The sequence below is a fragment of the Pseudopipra pipra genome, chromosome 1 (genome assembly GCF_036250125.1).
Source record: "Pseudopipra pipra isolate bDixPip1 chromosome 1, bDixPip1.hap1, whole genome shotgun sequence".
Taxonomy (NCBI): Eukaryota; Metazoa; Chordata; class Aves; order Passeriformes; family Pipridae; genus Pseudopipra; species Pseudopipra pipra.
The window spans coordinates 93,369,340-93,389,661 of record NC_087549.1 but is presented as its reverse complement, the minus strand read 5'-3'; the positions used below and the strand labels follow the sequence as shown (position 1 = coordinate 93,389,661).

Here is a 20,322-nt window from a genome sequence, read left to right as displayed (position 1 = left end):
CTGCAGCCATTCAAGTCATGAAAGTATCATAAAACTTCTTGGAGACCTCCTAAAGGGAAGCAAAAGCAAAGCAGTCTAAGAAAAATAGGTAGCCATCATACAATAAAGGCATAAAATACAAGATGGTTGGTTTGCTCCCACAGAAATGTCAAGTACAACTTGTCTGGCAGACAACACTGAGAAGGTGCTATCCTTACAGAAAAAAAATCTCAGTGCATTATGTACTGCTCCTACAATTGATAAATATAATGACAGATCTAAGTGACAGTTTGATTAAATGGAGGGGGACACGATGCCTGATTATAGATAATTTTTTTCTACTAATAATGATGAGTATATTAACGGTGTGCTCCTTTTCTAACTCTTCTGATTCTCTCCCCCTGGCCACGGGGGAAGGGTGAGTGAGCGGCTGCATGGTGCTTAGTTGCCAGCTGAGGTTAAATTACATCAAACACATAAAATGCCCAGTATGGATGAAATTTTAGAATCAGGAGAATTTTTGCTTGAACACAGTATTATTTGTGGGTAGATGGATGGAAGAGGGGCAAACCACATGCAGTGTGCTTGGATGGACATGGTACATTCCTGTGGAAAAGAAACAGACTGTAGGCCTGGCTGTCCTTGAACAAAAAGCTAGCCTAGGGCAAGTACTGCTTGCGACGAAGGCTGCTGAAAACTGAGCTTTTGGAGAGTGGGTAGACACTTGCAGACACTTTGTCCACCATGGACATGGCGTGCCCATCACTCCCTTCATGTACTGAAAGACTTCAGTAATTCCCCACTATAAACCATAAAAGACAAGATAAGCACCACACAGCTGCTCATCTGCTCCTCCCTCCCGCAGTGGGATCAGGGGGAGAATCAGAAGAGTAAAAGTGAGAAAACTCATAGGCTGAGATAAAGACAGTTTAATGGGATAGAAACGGAAGAAAATTATAACAATAATATCCTCCTCTGGCAATATTCCAAATTACAGTTTGATTGTCCACCCTCTCTATCAAGTGAGGAAGAAGAAAAATTTCAAACGAGGCCTTAAGCAACAACTAGGCTTTGAACAAGGGGACTGTTCATGCAGTAGTCCTCAGGCCTGTCCAGACAGGGCAAGACGGAAAAAACGTGCTCTACACCGCAGTTGAGGAAAATGGTCATACCTGGAGCCTCTGGCAGAAAGCAGCAGGGGAGCCTCTAGGTTGACTCCTAGGGCAGTTTTGGAGCTGGAGATACAAAGGCTCTGAAGCCTGCCATACCCCAATGGAAAAAGAGATACTGGCAGGGGTTTGAGCTGCTTTGGAAGTGGTTGGTACTGTAGCACAGCTCCTCTTAGCATCCTAACTGGCAGCATTGAACTGGATGTTCAAAGGACAGGTCTCCTCCACACACCACCCAACTGATGCTACATGGACTAAGTGTGTGGCACTGATCACACAAAGGGAATGAACAGGAAATGCCAGTCATCCAACAGTCTTGGAAATGATCATGGTCTGGCAAAGATGGCAAAGATTTCAGTATTGCCAGAGAAGGAGGTGATTCGTGTTGAAGAGGCCTCGCATTGGGTGCCAAAAAGCACTCCTGTGGTTTAACCCCAGCTGGAAACTAAGTACCACACAAAGCTGCTCACTCAATGCTCCCCACCTGCCCTCAGCAGGATGGTGGAGAGAATCAGGAGAGAAACAGGGAAAAAACTCTTGGGTTGAGAAAAAGACAGTTTAATGGGACAGAAAAGGAAGAAAATAATAATAATAATAATTATAATAATGATAATGATAAAAGAAATAGAATATATAAAAACAAGGGATGCACAATGCAATTGCTCACCACCCACTGACCACTGCCCAGCCAGTTTCCAGGTAGCTGCCCCTGGCCAGCTTTTTATACCAAACATGATGCCACATGGTATGGAATAACCCTTTGGCCAGTTTGGGTCAGCTGTACCAGCTGTGTCCCCTCCTAGCTTCTTGTACCCCTCCGGCCTTCTTGCTGGCAGGGCATGAAAAGCTGAAAACTCCTTGACTTTGTATAAACACTGTTTAACAACTAAAAATATCAGTGTGTTATCAACATGATTCTCATATTAAAACCAGAACACAGCACCATCCCAGCTACTAGGAAGAAATTTAACTCTATCCCAGTCAAAACCAGAACTGTTATGAAGTTTGTAACTTGGTTATTCACCTCAGTATAGTAAATATAGTGCTTAATACATCTAATACAGAGAGAAAAATTTAATGAGACGCTTCAGAGGAATTAAAGTAACATTCAGTAGTTGAGTGTCTAAATTTTCTAGGTAGACGATATACGAAAAGACGGAAGGAAAGAGAAAGTGAACATGTAGTCTATTATCTAGATATCACAATGCCTTTTTTTAAAATCTAATAATTACACCAATAATTGAAACTGAATTGCTTACACTATTGAAAATAGATAAATATTAGAATCCACACTGCAGTTAATGGCAGTGTAATCATGAAGCTGCAGTCACATTACTGCTCTCAAAACAGCTGCCATCTATTATTCTCAGTAGAGATTAACCTAATTGTACTTTACTATGATTCTTATTTTCAAAATGGCTATTTCCTCATGTAATTTCCAAGTGACAGAAGTCAAGTTGATCCTGAGATGACAATCTCCCCTAATGTTTCAGAAACTGTAATGGATCAGATCACACAGGAAAGAGACAAAAATTTCCTTGCAAGTCCCCACATGAGTAATAGCTGCCTTGAAAAAATAAAGAACAGAGAAGTTAAAATTATCAAGAACATAAGGTGTTACACATCCTTAATTTTAGAAAAAAAGAGTAATTTTCACGCTTAGAATTAAAGTATTTTGATCTTTGCAATGCAGCTAAATATGAATTCCCTACCAAACACATCTAAATCATTCTCTTAGATTGCTTATTATATTATTAGTTTGACTAGAATCTGTAATTTGAGTTATACAATTATCAGCACTATCATTTTTATAATTAAACACAGTAAATAAACAGATAAATTCAGATATATAATAACAATAATAATAGCAGCAATAACAATACACAAAACAGCATTTCCTCATTAACACACTTCAGAATGAGAATTTTCTACTGACAGCCCACTGGACATAATGAGCATCCAGACTCATCTCTGAAACAGTTTATTTAGCAGTAGGTAGATAAGATGGGGGCAATGGCAATGAAAAAAATGGGATAGTATTTAAGTTCTGAACAACATCTTGTCTTGTTTTCCACATACATGACTCAGCATCACCGTAATTGCTTATCAAAAAAATAAATCATGCCTAGGTTTGTTCTAACTTTTCTCTAAACTGGAGAAAATATTTATGGTAAGCATAATCTAATTGATGGTTATGAAATGATGAGACCATTTAGACAGATGTCTGATTCTCCATGGACATTCTTTCTCCAGGAGAATTAAGAAAGGCCTGCAGCCTTAACTGTTTTTTCTGAAATTATGGTGGCAGAACCGTCCATCTAGATTAGTGTCATCTGCCCTTTTAGAAAAATACTGGTGCCTGTTAGGCTTTCAAAGATAAATTATCTATGTGAAGGGATGATTCCATGTTGAGCTACTGATTCTTTTTCTATTAAGATAAACTCAAATGGGGATCTTCTCTAAAAAGGCAATTACATTTAAGATCTCCATCGAAACTATGCACTAAAAATTTGAAAATACTAAATATTACTGTGCTTAATATTCTACCGATTGTCCCTAGAAGTCATAAGGTCTTCTGAAAAAAACTAACCTAAAAGGAACTGACATGGCAAATATCTTATTGCGGCTGTGATACTTGAGTAGAATCACTGAAGTTGTTGTGAACCTGAGTTGAAGAAGTGGAACTCACTAAAGTGGAGCACTTTGCAAATAACAACAGATCTGTCCACTGCAGAAGTATTGCAAAACTGAAATAACACAGTACATATATGTAGTCTTGAGAAAAAAAATCCTACAAGAATAACAATTGTCAAATAACTTGCTCGCTGGTCCAGCATCAGTAGTTAAACAATACAGTCAAAATTCTTTTCCTATAAAGATATCCTACCAACAGATCCATTGCAGAGGATAATGTTATGAACATCCTGTAAAAGCACTAGCTCACAAGTTCAGACTGGTGATACAACATACCACATGCACACTCAGACACTTGCGTGGGCCAGTTGTATGTCAGTTCATGTGCTATTTCTTTCCGTAGGCAAATGCAATAAAATAAATTTATTAACATGGATAATATTTTACTGGAGGATGAAAGGGTAAGAGTGCATAATGTGGATGATCATGTGCTACTTCCTTTTCCTAGCAGAGAAACATACGTAAGTTACCCTAGGCAAGGAATGACAAATTAAATGCCTGTCCATTCTTAGCAAAGCAGGAAAGACCATCAGCTGCTGTCTAGAAGTAATGTGAATATAAAACATAAGAGATTAGCACAAGCTCTTCCTGCTCTGTTTGACTAGTTACTCTCCATTTCTCCTAAGAGATAAAAGAACAAAGGATCTCATAACACAGGATTTTTGAAAGACTACAGGGGGGAAAAAAAAAGAAAAAAGAGAAACAAAATCTATTAATTACAGATTTTCATCAGCCCTGGATTAGAGGCCCCATCTTCTTTGAAGGTTCTAATTCACTGAAAGCAATAAGTACTAGTGCTACAAAGAAGAAGAAAGAATGTAAAACTGGGTTAAATTGACAATTACCATTTTCCAAGTAAAACTTCTAACTACAGAAAGCTAATGTTCTTCTAATAATTTAGCTCTTCACATACTGTCTCCCCATAGCATCCAGTTAAACAGAAGAGGGTAAATTAACTTAAGCTCTTTGTACCTCTTGTGAAAATAACATGTTTCAGAAATTGTGAATGAAGGAATGCAAAACAAAAATATAAACTGATGTTTTGATTTTTAAGCTTCCTGCCTTCCAAAAACTAAATTTCCAATTTTTTTTCATTTACCAAGGTCTATAAAAAGCATTCAAAGCTAACAAAAATAATGCAACAGTGTGAGTTGGTTACACTAAGTAGACTATCTCAACAGCAGCTACTTATATTTGAAAACTTACTATTTCCTGTTATGAGATGGTCTATAGTAATTGAACAGTCATTGCTTAAGCTGTACTTCTCTAAACAATAAACTGAAAAAGCCAAATATAATTTCATTTTATGTCTCCACCAGCTGACACATCCTATGGAATTCATGGTATATACTGAGAGTAATCAGAAATACTTTGTTTAGCTTTCAGACATATAAGCAAAGGGATACAAGTTCTGCTATGCTGTTTTGACTTCATGTTGGTGTACCAGGATACATACATTGAAAGAAACAGGTTTTTATTTAAATTGATTTACATTGCTGGCTGACTTTCATTCTTACACTGAAAGGAAATATAAATGCTATTTATGCTGATAATAATGAGCAGAATTACTACAGGCATCAGTCTTGTATACTTTCCTGTTTTGAGATTCAGATTACAAAAATAACAAATTGAATTTTTTTTAAATAAATCAAATCATGCCTCTAGATATGATTGCTATTATTATTGCTTATAAATAGCTATTTATTTCAAGGAAAATACAGTCAATAGCCATCTACCCTCTATATCAAAACAGGCTGTTTTCCTCATGGGAATTTAAAATGAGAATGTTGGCAGTCAGGAAGTGTTGAAAGGAAGGGAAGGAAGGGAAGGAGAGGGAAGGAGGGGGAGAAGGAGGGAGGGAGGCAAGCAGGCAGGAAGGAAGGACAGAGAAAGAGAGAGAGAGAGAGAGAAAGAAGGGAAAGAGAGAGAGAAAGAAGGGGAAGAGAGAGGAGGGGGTAAAGAGGGAAACAGAGATAGGGAGAATGGGAACATCTAAAACATGAAGGATTAAATGCAATTTTCTTAATGACCTCTAACATGCAGGCTGAAGGAAGTAAAGTTTACGAGCAGAGTATAAGGAGAGTCTCAAGAAGCAGCCTGCAAATTTGATATTTGACAGATAAATCAGAGACTAACATTGCTCTATTAATAATATTTTGCATAATTATTCACAATAAGCTTGAGATTGATGAAGTCACAGAAGTCTTAAAATGGAAAAAAAAATAATACTTGTAATCAATCAGCTATTGCTCTTGGTACGCATTCACCCCAAACTTGATAGAAAGCAGACAAGACCTTCAGTACAACCACGATTTTATCCTTCCTAACAATCTGAACAAGTCACATATATATGAAAATGCATTCAGTGATCTAGCTAACATCTAAAGGCAGTTCAACAATCAGTCACTTACTGGACTGAAATAAACCTTAAACTGAATTGTGGCACAGTTATGTAGAAAAATCTCCATTTTCATGTACATGCTTTATGTATTAAAGGCATTTGAGTACACTGTGTGCAGCAGCATAAGAAAATGGATCTTACCACTGCAGCTGGAACTTGAGGCATTTTTGCAGCTGGTGTTCCTGGGCGTGGGTAAAACTGATTAATAAACAAGCTTGGAAACCTGTACTGTTCTACAAGTTTCATTGTTTCTTGAAAATCTTCATCTGTCTCTCCTGGAAACCCACAAATGATGTCTGTAGCAATTGTTATTCCAGGCACTCTGCAAAGAAAGTACAAAGGAAAACTTAACCAAGGAATGTAAAAGTCTTCCTCCCTTAAAAGCTCATTTACACAGACTTACAACTCTTCAACTTTAGCTACAGAAATTAAGACCTAAAATGATTTTTGGAAAAAAAAAAAAGAGATTTTAACACCATTGCTTGGTAATGAAGGATGCATTTGGTACTCAGTTGAGAGTGAATGGAATAGAAGAAAGATATTGCAGCAAATATTGGATTAGGATTGAGACAGAAGAGTGAAAACATCTGGATCAACACTTCATTCGAAATTAGAGGTGATCAGCAGAGCTCGTTATTTCTTGAATTCTAATTGTTTAATACATAGCATTTAAACTGTTTGAGACTTAGGTGCTAGAAAATGTCAACCATTTAATGTTTTACAATGCTGCTATCAGAGTAGAACAGGGTATCCAAAAGAGAGGACTGGCATGTCACATAACCCAGCAAATTCAAACAAAATTGGCTTATGAGCAAAAAAGACATCTCTTAGTCCCAAGTTAATTTCTAACTCAGTACTCCAGAAAATCAGCCTATGCCTTTCTTCAAAAGAAAAACAAAAAACTTAGGTTCACAAATGCACTAATGTTATTTAAGCAAGGTCAACATTTCCTAACCGTTCCCCTTGGACTGAAGATGCAGAACCCACACAGCACACAGCAGCTCAAGAGAGAGCAGCTAACAAGAGGCAGCCACCAGACACAGCAGGTAGCACAGAAGGATGTACCAAAGGGGGTGAAGTGAGGGGGTCTTAGCTGAAATTATGCCACAGTAACAGTCTTGGACATGGTGGTAACAGGTCACTGAGCATTTTCCCCAGCAGACATTGGAGCAGCTGTCAAGGCTTGCACCCCGACTGGGCTTCAGATGGTGGATGCAACCCTCCAAGTCCCAGGTTTCAGAGAGTCCTTGAGGGCTCTCTCTAAAACCAGGAGAGATGACCCTCTGTCCCGCAGGAGCTGCGCCGTTTTGGAGGAGCTGCGTCTCCAAGTCGAGGAGTTACAGCAGGTTCTGCAACATCAGAGAAGATGAAAAGGAGGTGGCAGTGCTAGGTTAATGGTTGGACTTGATGACCTTACACGTCTTCTTCAACCTTAATGATTCTATAATTCTCTGCAACTCAATAGTTTGAGGAGCCCCTTGATTGCAGTACAGAAGTAGGTAGTGTCAACGCCCACTACCAAGGGAAGCAAGAACTCTGGAGAAGAGGAAGGATGGCAGCTGGTGACTTCTGACACCAAGAGGAAGGATCTTGACCAACCTAACGGCTTGCAACTGCAAAATATGCTCATCACCCTTAAAGTTGAAGTGGAGGTAGATGTGACGACAAGCAAAGTATCTGGCCCACCTAACCCCTAAATCATCCAAGTGTACCAGGAAGAAGCATTGAGTCACCATAATGGGTGACTCCCCACTGTGGCAGACACAAGCACTCACTCATGTGTTAACCCAACCAACCACCTCGAGAGGTTTGCTGTCTGCCAGGGGCAAAGATCCAGGATGCTGTGGGGCTTATCTGGCCCTTTGACTGCTACTGTCCACTGTTACTTCATGTGAGCACAAATGATCCTGTAAGTGGAAACCTGGACAGTATTAGAAGTGATTCCAGAGCTCTTGGGGGCAGCAGTCAAGGGCACGAGGCTCAAGTGATGCTCCTCATCAGGAAGTGCTTTTTGACTGAGAGTGACTAAGTACATGTTGCTCTGGGAGGTCATGGAGTCTCCCTCCTTGCAGATATTCAAAAGCCATCTCATAACAGTCCTGTGCAACTGGCTGTAGATGGCCCTGCTGGAGCAGGAGGGTTGGACAAAATGAGTTCCAGAGGTCCCTGTCAGCTTCAACCCTTCTGTATTTCTGTGACATGGCCATAAAAAATGAGTCCTATAATCAAGAGATTACTGCATAGTACTTCCAGAATACCCTGTGGGACCCAGGAGATATCAACTCAGTTTTCCAAATCTGACACTAGTCAGCTGGATGACCACTGCCTTGGGAGAGTCTGTAAAGCCACAGCACTGTTTTGTATTCGGCCTGCTTGTGTAAAATGGGACTAATGGTAACATCTTCTGCTGAGCACATATAGTGCTCAGTGCTCCCTACTGACATAGATGGGACTACTTCCACAAAGCAGAGTTGATTCTACACTGTCAGTAATGACAATGGAGAAAATATGATTTATGAGGAAAAGTAAGAACTCTATAAAGATATTTGTGGTATGTGACTTAAAACTGTCCCTGTTTCAAGTGGGGAAATAGATGAGATATCTTCCAAAGGTCTCTTTCAACCTAAATAATTCTACAGTTCTTAGGTAGGCAAGGGAACAGCTGAGATTCCCTTAGGGGTGAATGGCAGAAGGAGAACTGTCACAACCAAAGCTCACACCTGATCTTAAGAAGGGATCTCCAAGACTGTCCCCAACATAAAGAAATGGCTGGAAGCTTCTATTCCCCTCATAAGGACAAGAGAATGCAGAACTGTAAATACCAATGCATGTAGTTCAAATGACATTTATAGAGCATTTGAATAGCCAAAGAGAACTATCATTTCCTATTATACAGTATACCACCACAGAAAAAAAAATAATGCTGTGATTACAGTGGGTGAAGAAACTTGAGTTTGAATAACTGAAAGAAACAGTTCCTGAAACAATGAGCTCTACTGGGAAAAGTGAATCTGTTTGCAAAAGATCCAAGAAAAGGGAAGCAGAGAATACTGTTCTTATTAATTTGATTAAGCGCAATATTAGAGCATAGTTTATATTCACCACAACGGCCTTCACACAAATAGTACACAGTAGTAAATATATCCTAGTTTGTTTTGTTTTTTAACTTATATAATTTTTTGGTTTTTTTAAGTATTGGCAATAAGTTTATATTAAAGCAAATGTCCTCCTTTTAATACACGTCTGCATATATAGGTAGCAGCATGGGAATTTGTAAGACATATTATTAGAAACTTCTTCCACATTCTCCTTATGAAAAATCCCCACCAAAGAAACCAATTTCTATCAATTTCTTTCTGTGTTGATGAATTCAAACTCCACCATTTGAGATGAAGTTAAAAGATGGCAGTTGAATGACAAATCAAAACCAGTAAAAAACTGAATATTTTCAAGGACTTGGTTCACTAATCATAAGTGGTAAACACAGGCTGAATATTGTACAAAACAGCAGAAATCTCCAGACCTGTTGGCTAAACAGCCTCAGTTACCACTGCTCTTTTACGACTGACAAATGTCAAGGTATGAAGTTCTCCTTGGTATCAACAGAATTCATTAGCTTTAAGGACCGAGTGAACAGCAGCATCTTATTCTGCAACATGATTTTTTTCATATCATAAATATCTTGTGCAGCAATAGTTAGCTCATGGAAGAAAGAGTACATTCCTTTATAAATCAGTACCTCCTAACATCAGCTGCCATGTCTCAGAATATGAACAGAACATTCATTACATTTGACAAAACCATTATAATGAAGTTATTTTAACCATTTTAATGACACAATTGGCAACAGTCAAAGCATTTATTACCAATGGTAGTAGTAATACCATCCTTTATAAAGGCTTGGTTGTTTCTATAGCAACATGAATTATAAGGTCCAATCAAGCTAGATACAATAAAATATGCTCTTTTTCTCCATAACACAAGTTGTCATTCAGTTAAAAGGAAATTACATATTTTAAAAATTCATAAACTCTACAAATGTCTGAACTCCATTTGCTGATAAGGTGTTAATTATCTTAGTAATTAGATTTATTCCTGGATGGAATTATTACACACAAAGAAAAGCTTGGGTATGAAAAGAGAATAAGAACCACAGTGTATTCAGCAATAGCAATTAATTACAGTTCAATCCAGTATAACTGCCTAAAATATGACATTGCACAGTGCATTTTTATATCATTGTTGATTATGCTGTTTTCAAAGAAGTTTAAAAAGGGGAGAAAAGCATAAGATTTCACTCAGAATAAAATCCAAAATGTCAAAAATCAAGCTCTTAGTCTTTCTCAAAGCACTGATGAACAAAAATATGTACAATTAGTTCCACATGAGAAACATAATTTCTTAATGAAAAAAAAGATCAGAAAAAAGATATAACACAGAAAAATATAAAACACACACTCTTGAAAATTGAAGTGACCTTTGCTCTGACAGCCTGAAAGAAAGCAGCACAAAATTCTTTATTACATAGATTCAGATGATGTTTAAAAAATTGCCTTCTCTATGAAATATGATGGAAAATTACACTAGGTTCTTGTGCATCAGCCAATATTAAATTTTTTTACATGAAATGCAGTTTATCTATTTTGAAGTAAGAAAAGAAAAAACTGCTGAACACCATCAGTAAGCATTTTGTAACATTACATAAATGCATTTACAGTCAGTCTAAAAATTCAATTGCAACATGTTTTCTAGGATGCAGGACAGAAGCTCTGGAACACGTTCAGTGAACCAGGAATGCACAGTGGCTCTTATGAAAGTGAAAGCAATTAAAAAAAAAAAAAAAAACAGGAAGCTGCTTCAAACATACAGAACTTAGGATGCTCCTTATTAGCATAGCTAATGGACGTGGTGAGTCTGTTTCAGTACTTCTGAGTATAAAATGACTAAAGCTTTGCCAGCCATTTTATCCTATGTAATTCTGACAAAAGTGAGAAAGATTGCAGGCAATCATTTTATCTGGCAATCATAAATCTTGTAAGACTTTTTCTCTGAAGACATACAATTGTCTCTATTTCAAGTTGACTCTCAGTTGGAAAATTTTACAATAAAATTGTGGACTTCCAGAAAAAAAGATTAATTTGACAAATAACCAATGCCATGTATGAGATAATACAGCCCTAATACTTAGGATTCCTGAATATTCTCTCTTTTATGTCCCTCTGCATACATAAATCCCTTCCATCTACTCAAGCAGATTTATACTCTGTCATCCTGAAGTAGATCAGCAATACAATCACTATTATCTTGGGCAATTCTGACCATCCAAGAAGAAGCAACTACTTCATCTTACGGTGAAGACGTGTCCATTTTAGTGTGATGCTGTAAGGACCGGCATACCCACGAACAAGTGCTGACAGCACAGATATCCAAAACCTCACAGAAAGAAGGAACAAATGTTTGAAAGAATACAATGTTTGAAGAAAAGCAACATCTTACCCTCTACCTAAGGAAGAACCAAGTCAGCCACTTGGGGCACTCTACTTTCCAAAGGAGTGACTGATGCCTGGAAGTCACGTTGTGGTTAAGTAAAGCATGTGCTTGTGGGTAACTAACTGCGGCCCTGAGAATTGCCTTCTCACAGCTCACAGGTATCTGAGTCAGCTCGAAACAAGTCCAGAAAAATAAATCAGTCTGAGGTGAGCTCTGTGCTAGTACAGGTGGTTCCTGGAGCTCTGTTTGCTCAGGTATCTCTATGGTGTTATCAATGACCAGAAAGCAGTGCAGGCATACCCTTACAGTGCAGTTACCTGCTCTTTCCTGCCCAGGGGAGAAAACAGACACTGAAAAAGCAGTGACAGGGAAGTACAGGAGATACTACAGCAACAGTCACCACGGACTGATTCACCAGTAAGGGGAGTTAAAGAACTCTTGATGGAAGATAAGTTGGGAGTGAAATGCAAAATTCCTGGTCATTTGATTTAAGAAAGAGATAAAAGTGTCTAGCTGCCAAAAATAAAGCAGGAAGTCCCTTCTCTCCCCCCCCCCCCAATTTTCACAGAGTAAGATTTCTAAGAAAGCAGCAGCAAAAATTGTGAAACTTTGTGGGATTCACTTGTTACTTGGATTATTTCATGTGGTTTTAGTTACACAAAACATTTCCTTTAGCAATAACCATTACAAACCAAATCCATACTCAGAGAAGAAATTATGTAAAGAAGCTAAAATTATCACCTTCAGCTACTCACATGACCACTTGAAATTCTTTTGCATGATCACATATTCTTCCCACTTTCATTTCAGCAATTAACATTTAAATCCAGAAATTACTTAAAGCCACCAACTTGCTCCTAAGTAAGATCACCCACCTCCACCCCTCCCAGCATAAGAAAATACTGGATTAGAATAAAAAATTATATGAATAAATTTAAAACACTATATGGTCTTACAGAAGGGTATGAGAACTGCCTGGGTAATCTATAGTAATTAAGGTCAAAACAAAAAATGTGATGACCTAGCAAATTCTTGGTTCGTAAGTTCAAAATTTCCATTGAAAAAATGTTAGGGAAAAAGAGTGGAATTCCCATGAAAATAAAACCACTCCTCTCTGATATGCTATTTCAGCATCATAAATTATTTTACATTTTAGAACATTTCTGCAGTATATCCCCATTTAGAGAACATGCAAATGAAATGAGGTTAATGGATGAAATAATTTGAAGGTATGTGAGTTAGTCTTTCAAGTATATTTACAGAACCTAACAGGCACTGCGCCATTTTGTGTTGGAGCTGAAGGAGATATTTGCATCTTCCCCATGACCACACACAGTCCTCCAAAAGCCCTTTTCCCCCCTCTTTCTCTTTTCTCTACAAGGCCTAGTCTTGTGGGATTTCTGACTTCAACTTGAATTGCTCACTGCAGAGTCACACGAGCTGGAGCTCGCACAAGAGAAACAGACTGCTCAGCTGGAAGCACTGCCTCTTTCAAAGGCTCGTAACAACATGAAACTTCACCCTGCTCCTCTCTTGACTATATGGAGATTAACCTGAGAAATAAGCCATGGAAAAATCCCCACACTTTTAGAAAGGAATTCAGTCTGTTTCTGTTCTGAAATCCTCCTGCACTTCTCTCTTTTTTTCCACGAACTATAAATGCAGCACAGGTCAATATATTCCTAATTTAAGTGTCTGGAGTTACAGGACTAAACCTGAAAATAAGTTCTGAAGTAGGGGGTTTTCCATCCTTTTCAGTTTACGATTTACCCTAAATTACACAATGGATGAACAGGCTTCTAATAAATGGATATCTACTGACAATGTTTTTCTTAGTAATCTTTTCCATATGTGTTTAAAAGTAGTCCAGGATGTACAAAGTTCAAAACCTCTGTGTCAGAAAAAAAGAGTTCTTTTGAATCCTCATATCAATTGCTCAACTGATTTACACACGGAGTGAAAGTGGAAAAGTATGTTGGTTCAATGACAATAGACATGTCATAAACATTTCTGTGTGAAGCCTTTTAGATGCTAACAGACTGAGTCTTATGGTTACATATAAATTATCATTTGGTAAGAGCTTATTCAAATGCAGCTATATATGTCATGAACATCAATATTTAAGAAAAAAAGTAAGAAAACAAATAGTACTTGTAAGAAAACAAGCAGTTCACCACAGAGCCTATGCACTTATTTTTTATATGAAATTCTATTTAATGCTGCCATTTCCTTTTCTGGTATTCAGTTGCTTTGGACACACATAATGACATCATCAAATTTTCAGGACAATTATCCCACAAGAGTGGGAGATTTTGCAATTGAATGTATGGTGAGTAGGGAAGATCCAATCATAACTTCTCAAGAAAGATATTTAAAATACTACTATAAAATTTAGCAATGAAAGTATAAATGGAAAGATAGGACAGCCATTTCATAGACTGCAACACAATTTAAAAGAACAGACAAATGGCAAAATATTGGTGTGAACCTGGCCAGGGAGTTGGACTGCAATAAAGTAAATATAAATTATGCAAAAGTAGTATCCGTTTCCACTCTTCTATAATTAGTATTAAAATCTTAGACTTCAAGTTTTGTTTAAGTCTGAGGGTCCTTATGTTTGCTTCTATCAAACCATTCCTCAGATCAAGGCAAATGAAAACATGAATTTACTGCATTTTGATTGACTTTCTATTGGAAGTGTAATAAAGGGTATTGGAAAAAACCTAAATGTATATTACATCCAATAATGTCAGATCCTGAGAGCAAAGGGTGAAAGCCAAAGCTTCACTCTCTAAAAAAAGATTATTTAACAAACTCTCAGGCTTAAACTTAATTGTTTTTAAATTGTGTTGCATATTAGTTTTTCAGATCTTCTGTTTTAAATAGTTTTACCAAATTTAGACTTGTTTACAATGTATGTATTTCTGTTAAATACAATAGCATGAGATTCCACCCTGGCAGGACACCTGCTAGCATATTTTATTCAGGTACATGTTCCCACTGCAAAGCCAATTACATTATTTCAAATCTTTTAAAATGTTCTCTATTACTGCCTAACACAACACCAGGTTGTCTCAGAAATCAAATCTTCTTCACATCACAGTTTGCCTGCATTAAAGCAAAGAAGATAACTTTATGTTGTTATCGTATGTAAAAGTCTGTAATGGTTTCATTTATAAGTCAACTTGCTTACTTTCACTCAAATATTGAAATGCTGAATACTAGCAAATGTTTAAGTAAGTCATATTTTGTTTATGTGTGTAAATGCGTAATTTTAATACTTTTTTTAAAACTTATTTTCACAGCTTGGATCATATCTCTCTGAAATGAATGCCCAAGACACAACAAACCAGAAAAAGAAATTGTGATGCCATATTGTTTATATGCTTGCTTTGATTAAAAAATAACAAAACAGACAAATAAAATCCAGACATGACCACAGAGAAATGCTCAGAGTACTTTTTCAGACTATCCTTGCAGATTTCCCTGACAAAAGGTATATGCACATGGGAGATGTGTATATAATTGGAAAGACCATTAAATCATACCATTTAATTTGGAGGTGATTCATAGTGAAACACTTCAAATTTCAAGGTGTGTTGATTTTGACTGGGGTAGAGTAATTTTCTTCATAGTGGCTGGTATGGGGCTGTGTTTTGGATTTGTGCTGAACACAGGGTTGATAATATAGGGATGTTTTTGTTATTGCTGAGCAAGGCTTATATACAGCCAAGGCCTTTTCTACTTTCCATATTGCCACGCTGTTGAGGGCAGTGGGGTTGCATGGGAGGAGACACAGCCAGGACAGGTGACCCGAACTGACTAAAGGGGTATTCCATACCATATGACATCATGCTCAGTATATAAAGTTAGGGGAAGAAGGAAGAGGGGGACATTTGGAATGATGATGCTTGTCTTCCCAAGTAACCATTACATGTGATTGGACTCTGCTCTCCTGGCTGAACACCTGTCTGCCCATGGGAAGCAGTGAACTAATTCCTTGTTTTGCTTTGCTTGTGTACATGGCTTTTGCTTTCCCTATTACACTCTCTTTATCTCAACCCACAAGTTCTGTAGCTTTTACCCTTCCAATTCTCTCCCAGATCCCAGTATTGGGAGAGTGAGTGACTGCGTGGTGCTTGGTTGCTGGCTGAGGTTAAACCATGACACAAGAGTGGCAGAAACTATGTATTAAGTCTAAACAGCTACGGACTCAGTGGGTGTATTCTGCTTTTTGCATTCCACATCTTACAAAGCACTCACAGCTGCTCACAGTGGCAGATCCCACAGGGAACACATTACATTTGAGCTTTGTGACCTGCAGTAATGTCCAATGGATTTGCAAGTGCAGCTTAATAGGCTGGTTTTGAATTTGGAGTCATTTGGAGTCAATTTGGAGTGGTTTTGATGTAAGTCACCTTAAAAAGGCTGTAGAATAGTATCTGTGATCAAGAAACACAATCTAACAGCTCTTACAGTTTAATTGAGGGTGAGAATAGGCATTTTTTATGACTGTTCTCTTCCAAACCCACCTCCTGCCCCCAGAAGAGCTCTTTCAAAAATTGGGCTGAATGACACCTGGAGGCAGCTAGGAGACCTGATTTCCAGAACTCAGCTTGAGAAGGTATAGGTATGGAGGACACTGTGTGAGTAGGGACTGGGTTGTCCTTGTTACGGGGGAATAGTGACCTAGATAAAAAGTATATTTCATAATTAGCATGGCTCACTGCCTGAGGATAAAAGAGTACACAGAGTTTTACTCTCTTCAAACAATTATAGTGAAGGTGGCTAGAGTTTCTATTAGATGCAGCCCCAATGTTTTAGAAGAAACTTTGTAATACTTCCCATTATCGATTTTCTTTCCAAACAGTTAAGGTTTGGACTAACTTTATTCAAATACAAGGTATTCTACTCTCCCCATAAACATGAAACATTTTAAAGAACTTCATTACAGATTTATAACTTCAGATCATTATTGTTTTATGATTAAAAAATGAGTGACTTAAGACAAAAAGCTCAACATCTTTAAACTTCATTTCCATTCAATCTCTAATAAATACCATCTGCTGTGTACTTTAGGGATATAATACCCGTCAAAAACTCAGCCGTATTATGAGAACCGGCACCAAGTTGATCTGAAATGCATATTTGAACAGATGTGTTTAAATTACATCTCTCTGTCTATCCACACACATAAATTCAGAATAAGCGTGTGTTGATTTAAAATGCATAAAAAAGGGATTTGGAGATGCATCAAAAGTGAACAGCATCTCAATGGATCAAGGCTCGCATTACTAAAGGTCATCCCTAAAAATAAAGTTTGAATTTATTACGGGTTGCACCAGGGAACTGTTCTTGGGAACTGACTTAATGTTTGCTGCACTGAAGCAGCCATTGAAATTACACTAATTTTCTATGACCCTTCATTATTTAACATTAGAGCTGTCAGGCATGGTCAGAAATAATAGGATCTCAGCCATAAGTAGCTGAGAATATGATATACTTTTTCTCAGTCTGACACAATGCTTATCACCAATACTAAACATCTTGGGCTCTGAGGACCCATCCACGTCTGTTCCAGTGACAGTCATTTAGCTCTTCACTCTGACACAGAAATCAGGCACATAAAACAAAATTATTAACATGCCTTTTTGGCATGATGAAACCAAATGAAAAAATTGCAAGCAGCGCTCCCTTAACAAATGCTAATTAAAAAAAAAAAAACAACAACGCTTTCCGAACTTGTCTTTTTGCCCCTCTATAATCTACAGTCCTGCAATGTTTCAGGGACTTTGAAGATAAGACAGACCAGTCCAAAAGCCCACCTGAGCCAGTAGTCTACTGATAGCTATGGGCAGCAGAAGCAGTCCAGGTTTAAGAAGCAGAGGCCTTCAGAATACCTACCTCTTTCCAACAACTGGATTTTGTCAGAGAGATGTTTTTGTAAGCAGCAGCCTCTGATGGACTTCTCCATTAACTCATCAGTCTCCCCTTGAATCTAAACCCCTCCATATCATAACCACTTAAAAGAAAAAAAAAAATCTCTCCTGAGCCTGCCATCTGCTAATTCCATTTGATGTCTCCTGATTGTTATGCTGGGTGAGATCAGTAACAACTCTGTTCACCTTCTTGGTACTCCTCATGATTTTACTGACCTCTGTTCTAGTCCCTCTCAATCATCGCTTTTCCAGACTGAAGAGTTCTAAATTTTCTTTGTGTGACAGATCTGCCATATCTCTGACAATCTCTGTTAGTCTTCACAGTAACATTGCCCATTGTAACACATCCTTTCTGAGAGAGGTGTTGACAGCATCTGTTGGTTCTACTTCAGACAGAAGCCTGTATTGTGCCTGTTGACAATACAGGCACAAGATAAAAATCTCTTAAAGTACTTCTAGAATTTAGATAAACGACTTGCTTTTAAAAATTTTCTTTCAATTTTGGGTTAATTTGTTTTCTAGTAAGCAGGTAGCAAAAAGTATTGTACCTTATACAAGGTAAAGGACGAGAGAGAAATACCAAAGACGGTTGTTTATTTGTAAGAAAATGCAAGTGCAGCACTGGTAAACATTCCACACCTAGAGAAACGTTACATCTCAAAATCATTAAAATACACTAACGTTGCAACAGCCACGTTCTGAAATTTTCTTTAAGAGCAAAGTCTGCAACAGGGGCTACAAACTGGTAAAAATCTCTATCCAATACAATCAGTGTTAAAATTGACAAAAAGAGGACTCATACTACTGCTTTCCTCTGCTATGGGAAAACAGAAATTGCCAAATAAAAGATGGAGAAAACAAAGTCTCTCAACAGAGACAGAAACACTATGATGTGTCCCAATGTACCTTCTTCATACGAGAAGCCCAAGATTACCAGCATATCTACACCTTCTTCATATCAGTATCAGCCTTCACTTCTTTCTGAGCTATTACTGAACAGAAATTCAGAAAAAAACCTGTCATTAAACAGACTGAGCAATGAATATGTCTTCTCAAAAACAAAGCTGAGCAGAGATGCCATCTCAAAAAGTCAAAGACTGTGCAGCTGACTTCAGCTAGATATTAAATAGTTGAGGAACAATAGCCCTCTCTTAGTATATTATTTCCCCCTAAGGTATGAATCTGATGGAAGTGAATAACTTATTGAAGAAACACACTGGCTAGGTGAAGTTTTAGAACATCAATAAGCTAGAACTGAAACTGAAAAGAAGGCCAAGCACGTTTCAAAGACAGGCCAAAGTCAGCAATAGGGCAGTAAAGGGGAACAGAAGAAGTTGTCAAAGAGTAGTAGTATGACAAGTTGCAAGACTTTAACAGAGAATGTAAGATTTCTGTCTGAAGTAGAACCAAGAACTGATCAAGAAAAAAAAATTAGGAACTAAAATTGCCACTGCGCCAGTTGTTTTATTCCAAGGTTTTGTTTCAAGATCATTTATATTAATAACTTCTGCAGCACAAAGAAAGAGAAGAATGGCTGCTGCAAGACAGACATTAAAGCAAAGCAGATTTTGAGGAAAATATGCTCAGCTCGAAAGAGTTACCCCCAAACAGCTGATAGATTTAAAAAAGACACAATTCTTTCACATCACAAGCTATACAAACAATTTGAATGGACTTTTTTTTGGTCTTATTCCTTTGTGAGAAATCATCACATGAAAAGTTTTCTAGTTGCAAACATTCACAGGACTGATACTGTGAAGGAAACACCAATTAACAACATATGCATGGTGTGCACTAAATTTAACATAATCTCCACTCCATTTTCAAACTACCTAAAGAAATACAACTTGTACCCCACTAGCTGATCATCCAAAACACAGCACCTTATATGCTACATCCTTATTGAGAAAGTACTTAAAAAAGATGTTGTTATAATTAAATTTCAGAGTCACAGCTTTAGGAGAGAGTCACAGGCAGGTTGTTTGGGGCAAGGTTTTAGCAGCCATAAGCAGTTTTCCTGAATGTTAGCCAGAGACATTTAAATCACAGTTCATGTACTCCAAACAGTGCTGCAGTTCTACACCAGTCAGTTTTTGCTGTACATCCCTATACATTCCTAAATGTGAATTTTTCAGAGCCTTAAACCTCATGAAATGCAAATGGTTGAATTTTCAGGGATGCTTTCCACTTACAAATGTAGGACACTACTATCTCTGAAACAACAGGCTTTGAATATCTGAATATGGAAAAAAAGACTAGTAGTTAAACAAAGTTAATCTGATATTAAGAGGATGGATCTTGAAATTAAGAACAGAATGAAAAATAACAAAACAGAACAGCATTTTGGATAGCAAAGCTATGATAGCTATAATTGTACATCATAATTCAGAAATGTTCACAACTGCAGACTTAATACTTGTAAAGCCAGATAGTTTTCAGGACTAACAGGGGGTTGGAAAATGTTTCAAGGTAGGCTTGAAATTTATGGCTTTGTAAAGGGAAGATCTGGTAGGTCAAAACCTTTTACTATCACTGCTCGACAACATTTTTTTCCTTAAAGAGCAATATTTGTACACGACCACATGGAAAAAGGCTGCATAGGGAACTACTACTTCTGCGAGCAACAAAAAAAGCAAATTTGAATAATAAA

At 37.6% G+C, this 20,322-nt stretch overlaps 1 protein-coding gene across 1 annotated transcript in view; it reads right to left on the bottom strand.

Annotated features, from left to right (window-relative positions):
• The window catches only part of CDKAL1 (CDK5 regulatory subunit associated protein 1 like 1), a 411,527-nt gene that overhangs the window by 105,513 nt on the left and 285,692 nt on the right, over positions 1-20,322 (bottom strand). The window contains exon 12 of the mRNA XM_064665704.1: positions 6,385-6,565. Coding sequence (XP_064521774.1) covers positions 6,385-6,565 — 181 coding nt within the window. The remainder of the gene's footprint in view (positions 1-6,384; positions 6,566-20,322) is intronic.